Source organism: Pipistrellus hanaki (assembly GCF_964339955.1).
Source record: "Pipistrellus hanaki genome assembly, chromosome: 17".
NCBI classification, from domain to species: domain Eukaryota; kingdom Metazoa; phylum Chordata; class Mammalia; order Chiroptera; family Vespertilionidae; genus Pipistrellus; species Pipistrellus hanaki.
Window position 1 is genome coordinate 40,316,339 of NC_140519.1, and position 20,594 is coordinate 40,336,932.

Sequence of the window (20,594 nt, forward strand, 5' to 3'; positions counted from 1 at the left end):
CAACCTGTGGGCCAGACCCTTTTGAGGGTCCAACGACCCTTTCACAGGGGTCGCCTAAGACCATGGGAAAACGCAGATATTTACATAACGATTCATAGCAGGAGCAAACTTACAGTGATGAAGTAGCAACGACAATAACTTTCTGGTTGGGGGTCCCCACAACATGAGGCACTGTGTGAAAGGGTCTCGGGGCATTAGGAAGGCTGAGAACCACTGCTCCAGAGGTTGAGTAAGGACTCTGGAGTCAGACAGCCTGGGGTCAGAACTCCGATCTGCCCTTTACCCCTCCCCCCCCCCCCCACACACACACCCCTGGATCCAGTTACATCATCACCTGTGTCTCAGTTTGCTCACAGGTCAATGGGGTTCATCGTGACACCTGTCTCAAAGGGTGGCCCACCCCGCAAAAGGTATGCTTCCTTTGTCCCCACACCTTCCCCGGTTTCCCATTCTGCAGTGGTGTCAACTGGTTATGCTTACCACGCACCCTACAAACGCATGAATTAGGTGTTTCCCAAAGTGTGGTACGCGCACCCCCAGGGGTATGGGAAGAGTTCGGTGGGGGCACGCGTTGCACCGGAGTTTGGTGGGGATATGCACTGCACCGTGCTTAGCTGCGCCTAATTCTACGTTCTCATGAGTACGAGGGGTCCTCAGCGTTACGAAAATCATAGAAGGGGTACACATTTGTCAAAAGTTTGGGAAACGCTGAACTAGGTGACATGCTCAAGGAGCGAATGGCTCCGGTACAGAATCCTAAAAAAAAAAAAAAAGAGCTCAATTCCTAGTGCACAGGAAGCGCGCAGTAATAATAACGGTAACAAACATTTGTGGACTTAAAAACGTCCAGGGGCCTGGAAGGAAAATGTGAATCGGCTGAAATGAACTGGGGAGGCTGTGACTCAGAGCACGGGGCTGTCTGAGCCAGCCCCCGAGCAGAGAAGGCACCGGCCCGGCCCGCAGAAACCTGGAGGAGCGGGACAGGAATGGTGGTGGGACACTCACTGGGGGCGGCGATGAGGACTCCGCTCGCACCCGGCGGAGCTGGAGAGTCCACCCCCGCGGAGCTGGGCCGGCCGGCAGCCGGCCCCGCCCCCTCCCGGATCTCCCAGCCCCGCCCCCGGCTCTCCCGGCCCCGCCCCTCCTGGCCCTCCCAACCCCGCCCCCTTCCGGCCCTCCCGGCCCCGCCCCCTCCTGAGGCCCCGCAGGAACTGCGGCTGCGCAGTAGCGCGCGCGGAGGCGGGGCGGCGCGCGCCGCGGTCAGCTGACTGCTCCGGCCGGCACGTGACTTGCTCCTCGGGCGCCGGGGTCCTGGAAGCCGTGAGGCCCTAGCTTCGGTCTGGGAGGAGGGATGGAGCGCTGAGCCCGTAACGTCTGCCAGGCTGCCCGCCTCCGCAACCTGTTCCTGCCGCCACTTCCTCGTTGGACACCTGCCTGGGTCAGTGAGCGATGGCCACCCGGGGTGGGCGTCCGGGCCAGGCCGGAGCTGGCGTTGCGGTCGCCGGCTGCGATGGATGGGGGCGGGCGGGCGCGGGGCCCGGGGCTGTGGCGTTGGCGCTGGCTTGGGTGGCTGTGACTGGTTTCTCGACACCGGTTCTTCGTAATCTTGGGCCCAGGTTCTGCCTCTGAGGAAGAGGAAGGAGGGAAACAGAAAGGACGCCAGGGGGGTAATCAATGGCAGAGGCAAAAAGGAGGAACACTGCGGGTGTGGGATATTTTTCCTTGGAGGAGGGAGAGGGTGTCACGGTGTATCCACGCCCCCTTGATGGAGGGGGATGAAGGTGAGTGGCCCGGATGGGGACCCGGGGTGGTGAGTGTGTGAGGTCACAGCGACCGAAAGAGCCTTCGCTGGGTGTAGGGGCCTGATGGGTGTTTGGTGTGTGTGTGTGTGGCAGTTTGAAGGGGTTGGGAGCCCCTCCCTGTAGGCAGGGGGCCCCTCACCGAGCTCTCAGGGTCCTTGTAGGCATGGGAAGAACAAGGATCCAGAGAATTTCAACCATTTATTAGAATGGGGGAAGGGTAGGCAAGAGACTCCTGAAAAGGAACTCGCGGGGAGAGTCACAGAAGCCAGTTGTAATCACCTGAGGCGTTAGGGGAAGCTCATACTCTCTTCCCAGGAAAAAGGGGGTATGTCAGGGGGAAAACACGTCAGTGAGCGCTCAGGAATAGTGCTCTGGGGGTGGAGGAGCGGGCTGGGCACGGGGCAGCCTGAGGAGTTCGCACCCGTGTTGGGGAGATAAGTCACAGACATGACACGTGGAAGAACTCGGAGATTACATGTAATTAGGAAAAAGAAGGCTAAGTGCTTTGGAATTGTGGAGCAGGGACAGGTGTATGAATGAACTGGCACCGCCAGGAACTATCCTGGAGAGAAGATAACTGGAGTTAGGTCTTGGCAAGCCCATGGGATTTGAACAGGATCTGAAGGCCTGAAGATGGGGGAAAAGGTGCTTCTAGCAGCGTCAAAAGTCCTGTGTGGTGGGTTTGAATTGCGGAGAAGTGGGAAGTAAAGTTGGGGTCCGGTAATGAAGACTTTTCAATGATTTCCTTACGTATTCATTCAACTAATACACACTCAGTATATACCAGGCACTGTGTTGGTCCTAGGGTTTAGAAAATGCACAGGGTCTCTCTCCTAGGGCTTATAGTCAAGCACAGGGCATGCTTTTTTTTTTTTTAATATATATATATATATATATATATATATATATATATATATATATTTTATTGATTTTTTTACAGAGAGGAGAGGAGAGGAATAGAGAGCTAGGAACATTGATGAGAGAGAAACACTGATTCGCTGCCTCCTGCACATTCCCTCCTGGGGATGTGCCCGCAACCAGGGTACATGCCCTTGACCGGAATCGAACCCGGGACCTTTCAGTCCGCAGGCCGACGCTCTATCCACTGAACCAAACCGGTTTCAGCAGGGCATGCTTTTAATAAATAACCATGCAAGTCTCAAACTTGCTTTGAAGGAATAACAGAGAGTGTGATGTGTAAGAGTTTATAAAGGACACAGCCTTTATAGAAGATTCAAAGAAGGCTTTTTGGAGGCCATGACTTTTGAACTGAAAAGGATGTTAAGGAGTAAGTGGACACATTCCAGGCTGAGGGAACAGCACATGTTAATGTGCTGAGGTGTGAGGAAGAAGAAAGCTTTTGAGAAGTTGGAGGAGGACTAGCATGGCTGAATCTGGATGGAGCTGTGTAAGACAGGCAGGTGGCGGAAGCCTGGGGGTCAGCCCAGCAAGGCTTTTATTCCTAAAAGCAGAGGGAAGCCAGCGAAGATCATAGGCAGTGAAGTGAGTCGACATGGGTTTGAAAAGAAAATTTTGTTGAGAATGTGGAGGATGCAAAAGTGAATGAAGAGAGATCATCTCAGAAGGATATTGTAATTTCACCAAGAGATGGCAAAGCAGTTTAAACGTTCCTGCAGGAAGTGAAAGGCGTCTTGAAAGACTGGAAGGCAAGACACCTTATCTCTTCCAAAAGGCAATTATATAAACTTTTAGAGGGGCTAGAGATTCGGGGAAGGGAAAGAGTGATTCTGTTTGCATCCTTTACCGGGGTTTGTTATAACTACCCCTAAGCCAGTGGTCGGCAGACTCATTAATCAACAGAGCCAGGTATCAACAGCAAAACGATTGAAATTACTTTTGAGAGCCAATTTTTTTAAACTTAAACTTCTTCTAACGCCACTTCTTCAAAATAGACTCGCCCAGGCCGTGGTATTTTGTGGAAGAGCCACACTCAAGGGGCCAAAGGCTTGCGAGCCGAAGTTTGCGGATCACGGCCCTAAGCAGCCTTGAAGTACACGGGGTGGGGGTGGTGCTGGATCGTCTTGGGGTCGACTCCTTTGGCTTTCCAAATGTATCCTTTGGTAAGGTTATCTTCCAGAATATCTTCTGTGGAACAGTAGTCAGTCACGGGGAGGACTCAGTTTCCTTCCACGTTTATTCTCACAGGTCTTTGAGGGAGGTAGATGAAAATGCTATTCATTGTGTACATAGGAACCTATCTTGGACTTTGGAACTAAGAAACAGATAAGTGATTTGTCCAAGTCTAGCGTAGCTTCCACCGTAGCTGGTGTATTATTGTTCCTGCTGATTACCTACCACAGTACCGGCTAGAGAGAAGGGTGAGTTTCTTGAACGACACTGTTAATCTTTGGTTCGGAACTTTGGGTGAACTTTTTCTGGTAGGATAGCTCCAAGGGGTTGGCAGCTGGTTACAAACTGTTTTCTGTAAGCTTGAGTAACGCCATTCAGTTTACAGTTCAGTTGGGGGTGATAACGAACAGCTAGCTGAAAGTGCTCAGGTTGTCAATCAGGGTTATTTTGTCAATAAGCAAGTCTCACATTGTGCTGAGGGGTTGTCTCAGAATTCCCAGATCTTTTTCTCTTTCGGTATGTCTTGCAGGGACTAGCCTAGATAAAATCTAAAGAAACAGTACCCGGGGTATGACTAAAGTAAATGCTGAGAGCTAGGTGGGTAGAGTAATTCTGCTTTAAAAACTGTGCTGGAAATGCTCTTTTTTGTTTCTTGGCATATTAGGAACCTCATATAGATTCATTTTTATAACTAAAAAGATACTTCTGGCTTCAGAAATCTCATTCTTTGATACCCCCGCCCCCAATTTGTGAAATAATCCTTTGGAATACCAGAGTAAACTTTTGCAAAAGGCTCTCCTTATAGTCCACCAGCCCCTAAACAGTCTTTCGAACTTAAGTCTGTTTGGGGGCAAGTATGGTTTTGTAACCAAGTGTCTCCTAGTTAAATTTTGTTCTTATCTATATTCTGATCTGCCTGCAATAGTAAATCTCTTTCACCCTTTGGATGTGGATTTTTATACAATCTTAATTATAAACTAATTAATATTAAATTCCCATTTCAATGATGCTTTTAAGACATAGTAGAAACATTAGCATAATGCCCTTGGAAAGATAGCTCAAGGCAATGAATCAGGGCAATCTAAAATTTCCTATTGACCTTGGGACTAGAAATTTTAAACTGTATTCTTGATAATGAAGCAAAATGATTTTCTAGTGGCAAATCTACTTCTTATGCTTTATCATTGTGCAAATCTTCTGAAAGGAGGCAGGTGGGCAATGGAGGAGAGCTGCTTTAGTTCCCACAGAGAATATAAAGTGGAACATTAGCAGCTGTATATTTAAAATGAGATGCGTGTGTATCCTATACAATCCTATATAATAAAAGCCTAATATGCTAAGTGTCCGCTGGACCAGTTGGCCATTGAGCAAATATGCTAATGCTAATGATATGCTAAGGCCGCTCACCTGCTCGCTATGATGTGCACTGACCACCAGGGGGCAGACGCTCCAACCAGTAGGTTAGCTGCTGCTGGGGTCCGGCTGATCAGGATTGAATCAGATGGCCCGGGCATGTCCTGGAGCCCCCTCGCTGGTCAATCTCCCATGTCCCTCCCCAGTCCTTATCATGCACCCGTGGAGTCCCTCAGCCTGCGCCATCTCACATTCTGGGACCCTTTGGGGGATGTTGGAGAGCCGTGTTTTGGCCCAATCCCGCAGGTCAGACCAAGCATTTTATTATGTCAATAACTTTATTATTGACATAATACATGCTTATTATACATATTCAATAAGTGATGGCCGTTACCAGTGAAAAAGGGAAGTAACCTGTGGGAACCCCCTGGCATGGAAGGCTTTGTTTGGTCCCTGGGTCACTGCTGAGTTGCCCGAGGCAGAGAGGAAGTCTCTGGGAACTCTGAAGGTTCCCATGATGACTTCAGTAATCGGTGTACAGTGCCCTCCTTTGCCATGCCTACCAATTTATCCAGCCTTCCCAGGAATTATAATTCGTGCACCAGGCCTCTAGTTCTATATAATAAAAGCCAAGCAACCGAACGGCAGAACGACCAGAATGATTGGAACAACCGGAACGACCGAGACCTCCCGCCCTGGCTGCCCCCATCCCCGATCAGCCCCTATCTGGGCGGGCTGGCTGGACCCCCACCAGTGCGCGAATTCATGCACTGGGCCTCTAGTTTGAAAATAAAATGTCAGATAGCCCTGAACAGTGGTTAGAGACCAGTCTGCTCAAAAAGGATCTCGGGTTTGATTCAGGTCAAGGACATGTAACTGGGCTGCAGGGTCAGTACCGGGCCCCAGTTGGGGTGGCTGTGGGAGGCAATCAATCAACCAATCAATGTGCCTCTCTCACATTGACGTTTCTCTTCCTCTCCCTGTTTCCTTCTCCCTCTCCCCTCCCTTTTCTTCCTTCCCCCTTCCTTTCACTTTCTAAAAATCAATGGAAAAATATCCTGTGGTGAGGATTAACAACAGCAAAAATGCCAGGTAAAAGCAAAAAAGTGTTATATAAAATGAGACTGATGTACCTTTTAAGGTATTTTAAGGAAACTATAAATGAATATGAAGTTACTTGTAAATTAAGCTCATTCACAGGTGGATTGACTTTGCCATGAAAGATTTTTATTTTTATGAATCAGCCTATAGTTCAGTGTATTTCTGTGGGTGCTATTGGCGTTTGGACCGGCCCTTATTTAGCCCTTATCCACTCAATGCTGATAGTGACCCTCACATTGGGAAAACCTAAAATGATCCCATATATTTATTTCCAAACTCCTGGAGGAGAGAGGTACCATTTGGTTGCAAAACCCTATATGTGGTGCCATTATTTATTTATTGGACAGATACCCGAGTGCTTGTTAGTGACAAGGAGTCTCCTAGATGTTGAGGATATAGAAGTTAAGAGTAGTATTTTAATAAACCAGCATGTAAAATGTATGCAGTTGCTAGCAGTGTGACCTTGGGCAAGTAATTTCCTTTACTGTTCTCCTTTGAGAACATCTTTGAAAGAATTAAGCACAAAAGTGCTTGACATAATGAAGTGCTTATTATACAGTAGTGTACATAGTCAATAAGTGATGGCCGTTACCAGTGAAAAGGGGAAGTGACCAGTGGGAACCCCCTGGCATGGACGGCTTTGTTTGCTCTCTGGGTCACTGCTGAGTTGCCCGAGGCAGAGAGGAAGTCTCTGGGAATTCTGAAGGTTCCGATGATGACTTCAGTAATCGGTGTACAGTGCCCTCCTTCGCCATGCCTACCGATTAATCCGGCCTTCCCAGAAATTACAAGAAATGTTCTGCCATTTAAAATCACCTGTATTCCGTCCTCCATAAATTAAATAAAATTGTGCATTTCTTGAGTAAAAAAAAGAGTTTAACCAGATTTTTGTTTTGCCCTGTGCTCCATTTCATATATCATATTGCTTTCGCTTTTTTAAAGTTTGTAAGCGTCCACAGACAGCATGCAAGAAGCCGGTTGATATATTTAAAGTTTCTAAGCCCCATAGCACAAAAATCATTTCTGTATTCCAGGCCTAACAGTAGCGTGTGATTCTTAGCAATGGTGATATGACTTTTAGCCATCTTATTAAATACAATAATATCTCCTGTAACATTCACTAATCACTATATAACCACAGGAATGGCTGTTTTAGTACAGTGGTTCTGAAACCAGACCGATCATCTGAATTACCTGAGGGACATAATAAGAAAATAGAGACAAAAAAGAGTTTTAAATCTCAACCAGTATAGATTCATGGTATAAAGGAACAGAAAAAGATCCTGGATGTCATAATCCAGTCCCCTCATTGTACAAATGAAATTTATGCGGACAGTGATACGCAGAACTGTGATTAGATTCCAAGTCTTCATAGCCTGAGTGCAGTTCTCTGGCCTCACAGTGTGTCCCTGCAGTTCCCTGTGGGTTTTCCCTGCCTGTAGTTCCCGGTGAGATAGGGCGGCTCTTCCCAGCTTCGATCTCCTGCTTCAGACAGAGAGCTACCGCTCACCAGCTTTGCCCTTCTCTGTGGTGTTATCAACGAGTTCTTCGTTGCCATGCCATTTAGTGAGTGGTTTCTACATTTTTCAGTGTTTTCAAGTGTGAGGTTAGGATACTTTTTAAAAAGTGTTTTGTTTTTTTATGTTTGTTTACATGTAATTTATTTAAAAATTAAGAAATAGAAATATACAGAAAGATTGTAAGCATTTATAATCCACTTCCAGGAGGTAATATTTAACAGTCTTTCAAAAGTAATTTAATATTTATACCTATACATATCCTTGTTTCCTTAAAGTTGGAATACTTGGCTAAAATGTGTGCACATAATTTGGCTCTCGTTAAATATTGACAAACTACCTTTCAGAAATTGTCCTTCCTTTTAAAAAATATTTTTATTGGTTTCAGAGAAAGAGAGGAGGGAGAGAGAGAAACATTGATGATGAGAATCACTGATCTGCTGCCTCCTGCACACCCCCTACCACCTACTGGGGATCCAGCACAACCCGGGCATATGCCCTTGACCCGAATCAAACTGGGACCCTTCACTCACCGGGCAACGCTCTATCCACTGAGCCAAACCAGCTAGGGCTGTCTGTCCTCCCTTTTTAATCACAACACAGAATCATCGATCAGCTGCCTCTTGCACACCCCCTACTGGGGATGTGCCCGCAACCAAGGTACATGCCCTTGACCGGAATCGAACCCGGAACCTTTCAGTCTGCAGGCCGATGCTCTATCCACTGAGCCAAACCGGTTTCGGTTTAACATGTAATTTCTATCTCAAAAGAAGTGAAAGGGAAGCAGAAAAAATTTTGAAGAAAATAATGGATGAAATATTTCCAAATTTGATGAAAACTATAAACACAGACTCAAGAAGCTCAATGAAGTCTAAGCAAGATAAATCCTTGTGACCTTGGGGTAGGTACATTTTTCTTATGCTCAGAAAGTATATTCAGGGTTGGGCAAAGTAGGTTTACAGTTGTTCATATGGAGAACAATATGATAATACATAATAATACATAATAATACAATAATAAACTGTTTCAGGTTCTCACAGCTGTAAACTTTCTTTTGCCCTACTCTGTGTTATAAATTAAAATATTGATATATTAGACAGCAGAATTGAAAACTTCACAGAACTCAGTGTTGTGAGCATATGGAACAACCAGAACTTGTATACCTTGCTAATGGAATATAAAATTTTATAATTATTTTGGAAAACAGTTTGGCAGCTTTTTACAAAGTTAAATATATGCTAATCAGTCAGCTCAGAAATTCCACTTTAAGATGTTTATCCGAAAGCAGTGAAAAAATATTTTTATAAAAAACTCTGTAGAGGAATGTTCATAGCACCCCTGTTGTTAATGGCCCCAAACCAGTAACAATCCAAATTTCCATCAACAGATGAGTAGATAAGCAAACTAGCACATTTATGTAATGGAATACTAAGCAATAAACAGAATGAACTGCTGATACACTCAGCATGGACAAAAGAAGCCAGGGACGAAAGAGTGCATAACATATGCTTCTACGAATGTGCAATGATATTCTAGATCGGGTAGAACAGAAGTCACCTATAGTGTGACACAAAGCGGATTAGCCTCTGCCCAGGGCTGGCATGGGGTAGGGACTGATTGGGACTGGGTCTGAGGGAAGGTTTTGGGATGACAGAAATGTTCTTAAATTTGGTTTTAGAGCTGGTTATACAGATGTATGTGTTTGTCAGTAACTCACGAAACTACTCTTACAAGACTAATTTTATTGTATATAAATTATATTTTAGTAACGTTGATTTTTGACACTTTTAAGTGAAGATACAATTATAAGCCAGGTACTTTCTATTATCTCGTTCAACCCTTACAATTATTTATTCATTCAAGAATATCCAGCATAAACATTTTGAGGTTCTACACACCAGCTTTTTGTGCCAGGTACTGCAGATACAGTAACAAAATCTATCATTGTTTCCTCTTACCCTGAAGGGCAGTTTATTTGAAAGAGAGACATTAATAAATGGTGTCCTTTGGGTAGGTGCTGTGATACATAGAGCATATAATACGCTTATCTTTAGCATATATGTTCTTTGACATATGACACGAATACATATTATGTGGTCTGTGCCTTGGTTTCTTCATTTGCAACTACTATCCATCTGATAGGGTTGCTGTAAAAATACTAAGTGACTTACTACATGTAAAGTGTTTTGACCGGTGCCAGTAGACAGGAAGTGCCCAATAAGTATTGTCTGCTTTCTTGGTCTGGACTGACTCAGGAAACACTGGAGTCTGACCAGGTTTGGGGGCGAGATTATGAGCTTGATGAGAAATGTTGGGTTTTCGGTGCTCTTGAGACACCCCAGGGAAGGTATCCTGTAAGCAGTTGTGGGGACTTGCTAGGTACAGCTCTAGAAGCAGTGGAGGGGCCTGGGCTGGAGATATAAATTTGGGAGACTGTTCAGCATCTAAGAGTGAAATTGCCTTGAGTGTAGAGAGAGGAATTGTATGCACACATCCATCCATACATGTAACAGAGGGACTTTGACCTGGATCTGAGTCCTGAGGAACTCCAACATTGAATTGGTATACCTTTTTAATAATTTTCTCTTTAGTTTAAATAGGATTTGCCTGCATTTGTTCCTGTCTTCCAAAATACGAGCTGAAACAAAAGGAAATAATTAGGAATAAAAACAGAAGTCCAGGTGCTTGGTGAGATGATAGCCAGTGGACACCAACAGTTTCCGCTCCGTTTACATGCAGCTGAGAGAAGGGAAATAAATGTGCTGAGCAGCAAGGATTTCATTTTCTTACCAAAAAGAGCAAATACATTCATCTGCAACGAAAACTTGTCTGAAACTGAGCTTACATTGTTCTGAAATTTCAAGAAGAATTTTTTATGTGACTTGCATAGATGACAGGATAAAAGACAGAGAAAACAGGGATTTTGCAAAAGACTCACTGATGCTGTCCTCATGGGCAAGTCTTACATTACCCTTAGGTATTTAAGTAGCTTGTCTTTCCCATCAGGCTCTTTCTATAGTTTGCTTTGACTAGGAGATAAAAGGACTGAAGCCATGGCTTTGCTAAAGCACAGGTAAGTTTTTTTTTCTCAAGCCCTCTCTTTAATATTTGACCAGAGGCCCGGTGCAGGAGATTCATGCACTTGGGGTGGGGGTGGGGGTCCCTCAGCCTGGCCTGCGCCCTCTCGCAGTCCCAGCCTGGGAGTCCATCAGTCGGACATCCTTAGAGCTGCCACAGAGATGGGAGAAGCTCTGCCACTGCCGCTGCACTGGCCAGCCGTGAGCCCGGCTTCTGGCTGAGCGCTGCTCCCCTGTAGGCGCGCACTGACCACCAGGGGCAGCTCCTGCATTGAGTGTCTGCCCCCTGGTGGTCAGTGCATGTTATAGTGACCAGTCATTCTGCCGTTCAGTCGATTTGCATATTAGCCTTTTATTATAAAGGATTCACCCTTAAAATAACAAAAGACAAAGGCTTAGTAATCTGCGACTTAACCAATTTTTAATTTATAAACTAAAATTAGGACTTGTTTTCTGAAAGCCTCTAAATAATAAATGATTACATATTTTTCTTGGTCCTTATTTTTTCCCTAATTAGATGTTTTGATTAATTCAGAGTCACGGTTATAACTACACTTCATTTATTCATAAGACAAGTCTTTATTGTGTATGCTGGCATTCGGGGCTACAGGGAAGATATGATTTTGGCCCTTCTGGATTTCCCAGTATGGTGGAGTGGAAAGTGTGTTATTAAAAAGGAGGGAGGATAGTGTGATAAATGCATAATAGTGGCATTTGTAAGATATTAAGTAAACAATATATTTTTTTCTGGAATACTGGGAACAGCTTTTGGAATTAGGATGGGTTGGAGTAGCAGCATATTCAGCCACCCCCAGGAAGGGAGATTGAATGGGAAGGTGAAGATCTAGGTGCATCATTTTATTCCTTCCTTCCAACAGCTCTGGGAGGAGATTTGTAATATTCCACCAACACAGGGGGGAGAGTCAGGGTTTTAACTGTGAGACTCCAAAGTTTGTGCTCTTGACCACCAGCTCCTTGTATCTCTAATTTAAAAAAAAAATTTGCTTTTCTGTTTGAAGGAATCATTATTCTAGGAGATAGAGTACTTTTGGAGGTTGGGTGCTACTGTTTTAGAAATGAGAACAAAAGGGAAAGGAAGCCCAGATGCCTTTATCTAGTAGCAGAACTCACTGGGCCTGCAGGGTGCTCTGCCCTGGAATCACACATGAGGTGAAAGGGTTTAAGGCTATGTGCCGATCACTCCTCAAATAGGAGAGCTCAGGTAGGCTTGGGTGCGGAACATTCTCTGCTCTTAGCGTGACACAGTGGAAATAACATGTTCTTAATAGTGCAAAACGACCAGATTTGCATTCCATTTGCTAGTTGTGTGACCTTGGTAAATTACTAACCTCTCTAATGAGTATTTCTAGTGTATAGGGATGATATGAGAATTGAGATATTGAATGAGAAATGTGTATAACACAGTATTGAGCACGGAAGAGGTCTTTGCCTCCTCACTTCCAAACAGGCTCTAGAGAAAGCTTCAGTTAAAAGTTGGAACTAGAGAACATTCTGTAATTTTCCTAAACATTTTTGGACTCCAGTTTTGTTTAGAATCATCCTGATAATCATTTTATTGGATCCTGATGAAAGCTCAGTTGAAGTAGGATAGAGCAGGTATTTATAGATGAGAAAGTGGGATCCTTTTTCTAATTTATTTTTTAAAAAATTTAAATATTTTTATTGATTTCATAGAGGAAGGGAGAGAGAGGAACACCAATTATGAGAATAAGTGAACCAGGAGGTTCTAATTGCTTAAAGTCCTTTGGAAACGTGTTGGATGAAAAAGATTTTCTAGAACTCTTAATGGTATGATAGTGACATCTATTGTGGTAGCTCATATTATTACAGTCTTTTAAGAAGCTGCAATTTACATAATTTAACAGTATCATCAGGAGGAACTTAACAATTGATTTTATCACCTGCCATTTTGGGGGAGAAAGGAGGTATAAAAATATGTGACCAACTAGACTTTGTTTAACAGAATCACTTATATAAATAATTACAACAAAACCTCAATTTTTAAAACTACTATCACTTAGAAGATCTGGATTATTAAAATAAATTTAAAGATGTATTGAATTCAACTGAGAACTTAAAAGGTCAAGGTAGTCCTGTAACTGGTGTTGGGGCTAAAAAAGCTAGATTGGTTAAGTGCAAAAATATTAGATCCAGGAGACCAGAGATAAGGTGATAACCAAGGCCGAAGAGGACAAAGGGAAGTGAAAAGGTAGCAAGTATTGGAGCAGCTTATGTGAGGTCGCCCGGGTGTTGCAGTAGAGAAAAGGGATGACAGGAAAGCAGGGGGTAGACCCACACCATTTCACTAGGAATTTACATTTTAAATTAAATTAAAAAAAAAAATTTAGAGGAAGGGAATAGAAAAAGAGAAACATTGATCAGCATGACCTCTAATGGAGATCGACTCCACGATCCAGGCACGTGCCCTGACCAGAAATCGAACTGGCAGCCTCTTGGTGCATGGGATGATGCCCAACCCACTGACCAACACTGGCCAGGGCCCGAAAATACTTCCTAAAAAATCCTGAAACATCAAGAAGGGTTGTGTTCAATATATTACACTTGGTTATAAGAGGGTATAAACAGCCAAGACTGGTTTGGCTCAATGGATAGAGCGTCGGCCTGCGGACTGAAGGGTCCAGGGTTCAATTCCAGTCAAGGGCATGTACAATACCTTGGTTGCGGGCACATCTCCAGCGGGGGGTGTGCAAGAGGCAACTGATCGATGATTCTCTCTCATCGATGTTTCTGACTCTCTATCCTTCTCTCTTTCTCTCTGTAAAAACTCAATAAAATATATTTAAAAAAAAAAAAAAAAAAAAGAGGGTATAAACATTTTAGAAAGCTAGGGTTAAAACTGAAAAGTTATCCGGCCAACGTGGTTCAGTGGTTGAGCATCAACCTATGAACCAGGAGGTCACGGTTCGATTCCCTGTCAGGGCACATGCCCAGGTTGTGGGCTCGATCCCCAGTGGGGGATGTGTAGGAGGCAGCTGATCAGTGATTATCTCTCATCATTGATATTTCTCTCTCCCCCCCTTCCTCTATGAAATTGATTTTAAAAAAATACTAAAAACAAACAAAAACCAGAAAAGTTGTGCTTGGAGGAATAATCTGGTAACTAGACTATTCTCTGGCTATTCCATTTGAAATTTCACAAAACTTGTATTTTTTATAAATTTGCTAACTATTCTATTTAATTTATCATAAATTCTTGTAACATTTTAAATATTTAATTGTGAAATATTTCAAGTATACAGGAAACGTTGAAATAGTTTAGATTAATAGCCATGTACCCACTACCCAGTTTTAACAGATATTACATTTTGTTGTATTTACCCCAAATGTTTTTTTAAAGAAATAATGTCTTATGTAAACAACTAAAGAAGCCCCTTTTATGCCTGCTTTTGTGCTTTCTGTAAGCATATAGTTATGAACAATGTATACCATTGTATGGGAATTTATGTTGGTAATTGCTTTGGAGAACAGTTTGGCAATACCCAATAGAATTGACGTTGGTCTTTGTCAATTATCTCATGACACATAACAAACCGCCCCAGAATGTAGTGCCTGGCACAGTGATTTCTTACTTCTCCTGGCTCTGTGGTGGTCCCTCTGGGTCTTCGGCTCGTTTCACCTGTGCTCGTTGGTGGGCCTGCATTCCGCTGGGATACTGGCTGGGCCGAAAGCTTCAGGATGGCCTCGCCCACGTGTTTGCCAGTTTGTGCTGGTTGGCAGCCCCAGTGCTGTTCCTCTGCCGTGGGCCTCTTGTCTCACAGTGCGCTACACTGGCCTCCTTCCATGGTGGTCTGAGGGCAGCCACCCAGTAAACATAAGTTGAAGTTTCAAGGTCTCTCGTGGCCTGGGCCCTGAACTTGTAATAGTGCGGCTTCCATGTGTTTTGTTGGTCAAAGCAAGCCTTCGTTTTTTGAGAAAATTCTACCACATTATCATACTCTTCAATTTAGCTGTTTTACTCCTCTCTGTCCCGGAGAGACTCGCGAAAACAGAGACATGCAGTAAAAGTTGTGCACTGCAGACTTGTGTATCATAGCCAAAAAGTAAGACAGTGTAACTTTCTTTCAGAGGAAAATGGATAATAAATTTTAGTTTGCTTATAAAATACTGTATAGTGTTTAAAATTCATGAACTATATCTATATGAATCACCATGAATCATTCTAAAAACAGGTAAGTGAAAAAGTCAGGTTGAAAAAGAATATGGGTAGACTTATCCTATCCTATATAATAAAAGGGTAACATGCAAATAAACCGAACAGTGGAACCACCGGCCACTATGACATGCACTGACCACCAGGAGGGCAGACACTCCATGCAGGAGCTGTCCCCTGGTGGTGAGTGTGTTCCCATGGGGGGAGGGGAGGAGACACTCAGCCAGAAGCCAGCTCAAGGCTAGCGAGTACAGAGGAGGTGAAGGGACCATCCCCCCCAGGGCTCCCAGCCTGGAGAGGGCACAGGCCAGGCTAAGGGACCCCCTGCTCTTTCCCTCCCCTCCCCTCACACACACACCCATGCATGAATCTCGTGCACTGGGCCTCTAGTGTTTATATAATAATAGCTTTGAAGTTTAACATTTGAAGCTTCTCATGTAGGCTAGTGAGGATTTTGGTTTTGCTTTTGTTTTAAATCTTTTTTAAGCTTATCTCTGAATGGCCTCCTTGGAACCGGTGCTTTGAGGGCTCCCATCCTTGGACAGCCAGCTAAGTTGTACCGTTTTCTGGCCGGACCAAGTGCTTTGTCTGGTCTAGCCATCACTAACAAGTCTGGGTTTAGTTTGTTGGCCATTCGATTGTAGCCTTTTATGCAGCTCTATCAGTACTGCTGGAAAAGACATCTTAGAGTACAATTCTTGACTTGTCTAAACTTAACACCAGTTTACCTTCTCTGAGTTTCTTATCTGTAAGTGGGTAGGGTGATATGTATTTCATAGAGGTGTTGGGATGACTGGGATAATAATGCATAAAAACTTTAGGCCAGTACCTGGTATAATGCAGATGCTCTAAAAGATGAAGTTAAACACACACACACACACACACACACACACACACAAACATATAGAATGGCATCTATGTTAAGTTCACTTTCAATTGCATAATGACTATTAGGGTTACTTTAATTGCAATGGGCTTCTGAAATTATGAAAGTTCATTATGATGAACTATAATTTACATTTTAAAGGTCATTTAAATTTATCAAGTTCTTTATAAGTTCACTATCTGATTTTGTTATCAAGACAACTTTGTAAGATAGTTATCTTCTATCTGAGATAGCGTCCAAGTTTCAGGACAGGTTAAACCAGCAGTGGTAGTAGAAAGCTAAAAGTGGTTCTAATGAAGGCATATTAAAGTAGAAATAATGATACTATTATATTTTCATTTTTATGAGTTCCTTTTGGTTTGTGTGCTTTTCTTCTTAGATCCTGAAAACATTTGGCTCTGAACTTTTCGTGTTTGTGTGTGTGTATATGAGAGGGGGGAAGGGAAAGGGGGAGGAAGAAAGACTGTAGAATAGGGTTGTGTCTATTTTATTGATTTTTTTTTTTTTTTTTTTTTACAGAGAGAAAGGGACAGGGATAAAGATTTAGAAACATCGATGAGAGAGGAACATCTATCAGCTGCCTCCTGCACACTCCCTACTGGGGATGTGCCCACAACAGTAGTTGTATCTTAATGGGACTGGAACTGCTGAAAAAGGAGATCTACCCCTCTTTCTCACTCAGATCCAATAGTGTTGTATCCTCCACCCCAACCCTAAGGTCATATTTTTAAGTGTAGGGCTGCTTGTCAAGATTTTTCTTTCTTTTTCTTTTGCAAATATATAAATGTTTTATGGCAGCTAAGTATATGCCAGGGATTTGAGGAGAATTCCTAAGGTTGAATATGGATTAAAATTAAACCCAATTTGGCCAACCATGTAGGATTTGCTAAGCCAGGTGTAACAATTATATTTGCATTGATTCAATTTATGCATATTAAACTAATTTTTTTTTTTTAATCCTCATCTGAGGATATGTTTTTATTGTTTTGCAAGAGAGGGAAAAGGAGAGGGAGAGAGAGAAACATCAATATGAGAAACATGGATGAGTTGCCTCCTGTCCGCCAACTGAGGATGGAACTTGCAACGTGGGTATGTGCTCAGTCTGGAAATCAAACCTACCACCTTTCAGTGCACAGGACAGCACTCCAACCAAATGAACCACACTGGCTAGGGCAGCATGTTGTTTTTTATTTTATTTCATGCTTTAAAAGTTTTAAGAGAAACTTAAAAATATTTGACTGTCTGACTTTAGTGGAATGTAACCATTGGTGGTTGGTATTTTGGGTAGTCTATCTTCTTAAATAATTCCCCTTTGAGGATGTTTTGTAATTTTTAAAAAAATTAGGTACTTAATGTATTAGGTCTTTATTTTCTCTTTTATGTTATCACTAGAGGCCTGATGCACAAAGATTCGTGCAAAATTGGGCCTTCCTTCCCCTGGCTGCCAGCTCCGCCGTTGCTCTGACTGGAGCCACCTTTCCGCTCTGGCCCAGAGCCACCTTTCTGCCTTCCCACGCTGCCCAGAGGCCCCAAGTGGCTGGGGTGGTGTGGAACACCTGCATCTTCACCATGGCAACGATGCAAGTGTCCAGCCCCACCCCTGGCTGCTTAGCGCCTGGGTATGCAGATTAACCCGCCATCTTTGTTGGTTTAATTTGCATACTCCTGATTGGCTGGTGGGCATCATGATGGTATGGTCAATTAGCATGTTTCTCTTTTATTAGTGTAGACAAATACATCACCTTTTACCATTTATGTGGATTTACTTCCAAGTAAGTAATTTTGACTTTGCGATCCTATGTCAGTGGTAGATTAGTTTTAAATTGGTTATATTAATCACTAATTCTGTGACTCTGAAATGTTTTAGAAGCAAACGTTATTAAATCTTGTTTTGTTTTACTTTGTATTTCAGATTCTCTGTTGATTTTGGAAACAATACCTGGTAACAAACATGACTGAATTCTGGCTTATTTCGGCTCCTGGGGAGAAAACATGTCAACAAACGTGGGAGAAATTGCATGCGGCAACTACAAAGAACAATAATCTTGCTGTTAGTTCAAAGTTCAACATTCCTGACTTAAAGGTAAAACTGCTCTCTGCAGCACAGTGTATGCGTTCATTGTGACAGGAGGGACACTGTGTCTCTGCTTCCCCTTTGGTAGAAATGAGGTATTCAGGTTTCTTCTCTAGCCATTGGCATAATTTAAAACCTGTTCTTGTTCTTTCTTTCCAATCTTCAGATTTTAGATTATAAGTAAAATTGAGATTTTAGAAGTGAGTTATCTAAACAAAATGTTTTTTCTAAACATTTATGCTTTTCTAAATTGTAATTTAAATTGTAATGAGAAATCTTATGAAAAGATTTGATATATATTTTGGGAGGTATAAATTCCTTCAAGACACTGGTATAGACTATGGACATTTCCTCCAAAACATGCTCATTTACACACACACAGTTTTGCATATAAATTCAGTTACAGACCCTCTAATTACTGCAGTCACGGACCTGTGCTTAAGAGCTGCTACTGTCAACCCTGGCTTCAGTCTATCCTCCGTCCCTGGGCAGGACAAGCAGAGGCATAGGCCTGCCTTTGCAGAATTGCCATGTCTTAAACAGTGGTTATACCCCTGCATTAGAGGATTATCTTGTACATGTAATAGTTTTGAAATGTCTAGCAAACATTTTTTAACCACACTTGCACATTATGAAATAAAAAAAGGAGAACTTAAGTTTGTGGGCCCTTCAAATTAAGATGTTGTACCATTTTGTAAAAAAAAAAAAAAAAAAAAAAAGAGAGAGAGAGAGAGAGAGAGAGAGAGAGAGAGAGAGAGAGAGAGAAACCTAATAAAATGCTTTATTGCCCCTCTAGGTTGGCACACTGGATGTCTTGGTTGGTTTGTCGGATGAACTGGCTAAACTGGATGCATTTGTAGAAGGGTAATGTACTTATATGCACAGACTAGAGCAAAATGAGAGTCACTGTTACCAGGCTACTGGACATTTGGTTTGAAATGGTTTTAGAAATGTTGACTTTTTTTTTTTTTTTTTTTTGCAATTGACTTTATGATGATACTAGAGACCTGGTGCATGGATTTGTGCACTGTTGGGGTCCCTTGGCCTGACCTGCACCCTCTCGCAATCCAGTACCCTTTGTGGGATGTTGGACTGCTGGTTTCGGTCCTATCCCTGCAGGCCAAGCCGAGGGACACCGCCGGTGCATCCTCTAGTATGCATGTAAGATTTTTGGTTAATCTCTTCCCATCCTTCCATCTCCCCCCTTCCCTCTGAGATTCATCAGTCTGTTCCATGTTTCCATGCCTGTGCATTGAGCATCTGCCCCCTGGTGACCAGTGCATGTCATAGTGAATGATCGAATGACTGCTTAGGCTTTTATATATATAGATAATTTCTATCCAATAAAATACATCTGTTCGAAGTGTGATTCTATGTGAATTGAACCTATTTAAAATATATAATGCATTGATTCTTAGTATATTCACAGAGTTGGGCAGCCATCACCATAATCAACCTTACTATATTTTTATCAACCATGAACATATGCACATTTTTGAATGTTCATAGCAATGGTTCTGTTTAAAAGATACTTGTTAATTTATAGGGGAATAATAGTTTGTCTCCTTTGAAGGAATAGGTGAATTTTGGAGACACAGCCAAATGTATGTACAAATTTCAGGTTAAACATGTTGAAGATTTATGGCACGTTTTTTTCTGAAATTGTTCCACTTTCATTCAAATTTAGCCCTTCTGTCAATTCTTCTGGTCCTTATTATTGGTTCTTGTGCAGGAGTTTCTGAATTTGTCTTCCAGTTTACCCTTCCTGCCATTGAACACACAGTCATCAGATTGTCTGAGCCCTGTTCTGACCATGTTATCCCTCACTCTGAAGTCTTACATCAGCGGCTATCTGTCTGCAGCCTGGCCCAGCCTACCTTCCCAGCATAACATCCCCTTGTCCCCAGCATGACATTCCAGGCAGTCTGGACTGCTCATCATTCTCTGACTGCCTGTTGCTTTTCTCTCTCTCCTGTTCTTGACTCAAGTGATGCCCTGTGGCAAGAGTATACTTTCTTCGTGTCTAGTCACTCTTTCAAAACCATTCGTTACCCATTTCAGGAGCCGTGTGCTTCTTGAGTACAGTAGTTGGGAGCGATTCATTTTCCCTTTATGCTTCTCTGTCTATAGCTTGGTAATCTTAGCTGGCACTCCCCACAGATTGCTTTGTATTTAGTCATTTGTGTATTTTGGTAGCTCTCCAATTCAACTGTAAGCCATGTGAAGTTAGTGATTTTGTCTTGTATACTTTTGAATTTCATCCAGGGCCTACCGGCACAACTGGATAAGGGAAAGAACACCAGACTGCAGAGTCAAGACACTGCATTTCTAGTCACAAATCCGCCACTAACTGGTTTTGTGATTAAGTCACTTATTCTCTTTGTAATTCGAGGTCTTTTCTTATAAAATGAAGAAATTGACAGGGTGATATCTAGGTACCTCAGAAGTTTTGGCACTAAGGTTTCTTTATACAATTGCTTCTTGCAAATGTTGCTGAATCA

The 20,594-nt window shown here is 42.9% G+C and overlaps 1 protein-coding gene across 1 annotated transcript in view; it reads left to right on the top strand.

Moving 5' to 3' along the window:
• Window positions 1-1,223: 1,223 nt before the first annotated feature.
• Window positions 1,224-20,594, top strand: part of ATP6V1C1 (ATPase H+ transporting V1 subunit C1) — a 36,233-nt gene continuing 16,862 nt past the window's right edge. The window contains exons 1-3 of the mRNA XM_084864588.1: window positions 1,224-1,438; window positions 17,932-18,102; window positions 18,890-18,957. Coding sequence (XP_084720714.1) covers window positions 17,971-18,102; window positions 18,890-18,957 — 200 coding nt within the window. The 5' untranslated portion in view covers window positions 1,224-1,438; window positions 17,932-17,970. The remainder of the gene's footprint in view (window positions 1,439-17,931; window positions 18,103-18,889; window positions 18,958-20,594) is intronic.